Genomic DNA, 3,956 nt, shown 5'->3' on the forward strand with positions numbered 1-3,956 from the left:
TTTATGTATATATACTGTATATACATATAAAAATATAAAATCAATGAGTAGTATGCCCAGCTGGGCAATTATGTACGTAGATGCAAAAGTATTCATGTTTGTAAGAACATATGTATGTATTTGCATCTATTACTGATTGTTATGTTGAGGCAAGTATATCTGTAAATGTACATATAAATATTCTACCTTCTCATTGTGTGAATAAAACATGTGCATTTCTTATTTTCTTCTTGCAGCAGTTGCTACAGAATTTGGGAAATTTGGCATTAACCAGTCAGATAATTGGCATTTTATTTTTATTCAGTTAAATTTATATCTAACCTTTTACCTTCCACTTTTCTTAGGTTGCTTTTCAGCTGGTATCTGAGCAACTGTGGAAGAAAATGACAATAAATTCAGCTTTTCTGGTTCTTCTTTTCATTTTTTTGTTGTATTAATGTTAGAATCGGGCTGCCATGTATTATTTTATGGTCTTGTTAAACATTAAGGTGCAGTTTGTTGTCATTCTTTTTTGTATAACACTGAAATGAAAGAGGAATGGGATCCTTCATTTTCCAGCAAATCTGACAACCAATTAACTTCCTGCAATACTGGATTGTTTTTCATGAGTGTTTGTGTGTTGTGCCAAGGGATCTGTTTGTGCCTGAGGAAGAAGGTAAAAAAAAAGCGTGAGAAAGTGTGTGAGGTAGAGGGTGTGTTCACAGGTGTGCCAGCCCTCCTGTGTGCGTTTGTGCGTCGCCAGACATTGTTGTACTGATGTAACACCTACCTGCTGGTGTATAAAAAGGCATGATTCATCCGCTTCATTATTAGTTTAGTGTGCCAAGTAGTTCCAGCTCGCTGACAGTCCACCATGGCTAAATCAGAAGTTTCTGGTATGAAGATGAGGAATCTTCTTTTTGGGGTTATTCTTGGACTTCTTGCCGTTGTCCACTCTACACCTGTTGATAGTAAGTGAAAGTCTTTTTATTCATTTTGTCAGATTTTCACAGTGTATCTCTCTCAAACACATAAACAGCACCATATTTTCTGAGTTTTGATGTGTTTTTATTAGACGTGTGACTTTGTTTAATAGGATTAAACTGTAAAATTAAAACCAAAATCCAGGTAGATTTTTTCTGCGTTTATCCTTGTGTATGATATTCACCTGTGGTCCATGAAATTCTTTAGAAAATGACATTCTTTCACCTCCGAGGAGGCCATAGTTATGGGTTTTTGCAGTCTCACAAACACAGCAGTTCTTCTACAAAGACCTCTGAAATTTCAATAATTCCCATGGTGTCCTTTTTCTTACCCCGTGAGTCAGCACTCCCCTCCCTGCCTAAGATGCTCTTTATGTACCAGGCCTAACTCTTTCAGTAAGAATACCAGAGTAGTATTTCATTATCGGTGCACAGGTTTCACCGGCACCTCCAGATTACACACAGAGATCTTTGTATAATGTTCTGAGCTGCTCCAGGAGGCGCATTAATGCGTGTGTCGGGAGTAAGGTGAAACCGAAGATCAGCAAAGAGCTGTTACACAAGTTTGGGCGACGGGTAACTTTATAGGGAAAAACATCGGAGCTGAACGTGACTGAGCAGAACGGGAAAGGGGAGATGTGTGATTCGATTCTGAGGCACTTTTTGTTTATATTTTCACTTTTTTTGGAATTTTTTAAGGCAGATTGTCGCTTCTTGGGGGATCGCTGACTTGAGTAAATAAACAATAAAACAACATAAAAATACTCTATTACAAGTAGTATTACAAGTATTTACAATACTATTTAAGTAAAAGTACAGACGTATGATCAGCAAAATGTATTGAACGTATCAAAATTTAAAGTAAATGCTTCATAATAGGAGAAACTGATAATGTTTTACAGTATGTAATTAAAATTAAATGATCTAAGAAGTTTTTAAATTCATAAACTTGGAAACCCCTGTTTTTGTTGTTGTTGTTTGCTTGTTTTTTTTTGTAATGCATTATTATGTGTTGCATTTTGCAAGCATAACATGTATTTTTTAAAATGTAAAATCTTATTTTGAGAAGTAAATTATAGCTTTAGTTGTCAGTCAAATACAGTGGAGTATTGTACAATACATTTTACTCTGAAATGTGGTGGAGTAGAACAAAAAAGCAGCATAAGATGGAAATACTCAACCTGAAAATTGTATATACGTACAATTCTTGAGTCAATACTTAACGCTTTACACTTTTTTCCCACTACTCATTATGGTAATATGCTATGAAATATAAAAAAACAACACTGTTAATGAGCAAAAATTAATTATACAGTACATTGCCTAATTTGTCCTCCTGCTTGCGCCTCGTTAACGGCACGAAACCCTGACGATGGCTTCCTTCCAACGAAAACACAGGAACAGAACAGTCATGGTTTACTCTGTTGCAATGGGTGTGTCAAAAGAGTGCTCTTGTTAAACTGATGCTTTGATGAGGTCTCCTCTCTTTTGTTACCCCATTCACGGACCATTAGTCACCCAAGTTAATCATTACTGTCTTTCACCACACCTCATCAAAGAAGCACAGAATGCAAGTTTATACAAGAATTTGGGGCGAAGCTCTTGAGCTCTGTGTGGCGATTCTGTAATACATCAAAAAGCCTCTGTAACTTTCCTTTACGCTCATGTCAGGGCGAGTAGTTAAACACTCAAGGTGGATTTTTCTGTTTGTCCTTGTCCTAGCCGTGACCCAGATTCCCTCCAAAGCTGAGGATGAAGTCATCAGAGAGGCGGTGACGGACGGCTTCCTCGTCGAACACCTTTTTACCCCTTCACGCACAACTGAATCACCCAAAAGAAACACAACCGTCCCAGCATCCCAGCAGCCGTCTGCTGACTCCAAATACGGTGACGTGATTGAAGGCAGTGGGGATGAGTCCATGACCTCCTTGTTCCACAAGTTTTTAAGCACAACTCTGAATTCTACCTTGAGCCCTCAGTCTACGTCCCCAGACCACATCTCAAGTTCCCAAGCTCCTGACCCCGCTTCTCCCAGTAATAATTTAGGGTCTGGAGATGGACTCCATGACTTCTCTACAACCTCCAGTAGCACCTCTAGCACTACATCATCGACCTCCACGACTGCTTCCCCCGGACCAAAAGCTCCAGTAACGTTTTCAACAGGTGAAGGCTCAGGATTAGGATCTGGCGAAGGATCTGGATCAATGAGATTTCCAAGTAACGAAGGATCGGGACTGGGGTCGGACGAAAAATCTGGATCAGAAATGGGGATCACTACAGTGTCAACTACTACCAAAGAGTATCCAGCTCTCATGAATGACCCCTTCGCTGATGTCAACAAAGCAAAGGCTCCAAGAATGTTTGTAGAGAGCGACAAATCAGATGACGAATCAGGATCCGTCTCAGTTTCTACAAAAATGACAAAAATGATAGAAATGCTTCGGCCTTCAAAAGATGATGGTAAATATACTATACCTCAATAGTTATGGGTACAATTACTATCACAATGTCTTTTTATTGACTATGGTAGATTTTAAACTTGTGTTTTTCTTTTCTTAGTCCAAGAGCCACAAATAGGTGAAACTAGCAATGGGGAGATTCAGAACAAAGGTCACAGTACACCAGGTGAGTCCAAAAAAGGAAGCTTTTTTGCATAATTTAACTCTGGCTGAACCCAGTCCATGTTCTTAACTGCTGCTCTCCCGTATCCCCAGGTTGGATCATCATCGTCGGTTTTATCGTTGGCGTTGCAGCTCTGATAATGCTGTTTGTTGCCATCGCCACCAGAGACAAGTAAGACTTTAAAATCAGTAACAAAAAAAAAAAAAAAAAAAAAAAAGAAAGTTATTTTTGAGTTTTGTATTAACCCTTTGAAACTGGTACAAATTGGATTGATTCCTTTCAAAAACATGGCAAGACAATGAGCAATGCAGGAAGAAATTCATTTTAAAAAATCACAATAACATAAACAAAAAAGTACAAAAATGACAAAAA

General features: G+C 38.3%; 1 protein-coding gene across 1 annotated transcript; it reads left to right on the forward strand.

The window, feature by feature from the left end:
- The first annotated feature begins 798 nt into the window (after nt 1-798).
- On the forward strand, nt 799-3,796 carry LOC121963968 (putative protein TPRXL). Its single transcript, XM_042514205.1, has 4 exons — nt 799-950; nt 2,685-3,422; nt 3,522-3,587; nt 3,677-3,796. Exons 1-4 carry the CDS (start codon nt 854-856, stop codon nt 3,757-3,759), a joined length of 984 nt encoding a protein of 327 aa, XP_042370139.1. The 5' UTR covers nt 799-853; the 3' UTR covers nt 3,760-3,796.
- Nucleotides 3,797-3,956: the final 160 nt, after the last annotated feature.

This window comes from Plectropomus leopardus, unplaced genomic scaffold (genome assembly GCF_008729295.1).
Source record: "Plectropomus leopardus isolate mb unplaced genomic scaffold, YSFRI_Pleo_2.0 unplaced_scaffold13470, whole genome shotgun sequence".
In the NCBI taxonomy this organism is placed as follows: Eukaryota; Metazoa; Chordata; class Actinopteri; order Perciformes; family Serranidae; genus Plectropomus; species Plectropomus leopardus.

Bases quoted from the DNA above. Each gene is read 5' to 3' on its own strand.
- LOC121963968 (XM_042514205.1), top strand. From the start codon at position 854: ATGGCTAAATCAGAAGTTTCTGGTATGAAGATGAGGAATCTTCTTTTT. The intron at 951-2,684 runs GTAAGTGAAAGT...TCCTTGTCCTAG, and splicing joins CCACTCTACACCTGTTGATA to CCGTGACCCAGATTCCCTCC. The intron at 3,588-3,676 runs GTGAGTCCAAAA...CCGTATCCCCAG, and splicing joins CAAAGGTCACAGTACACCAG to GTTGGATCATCATCGTCGGT.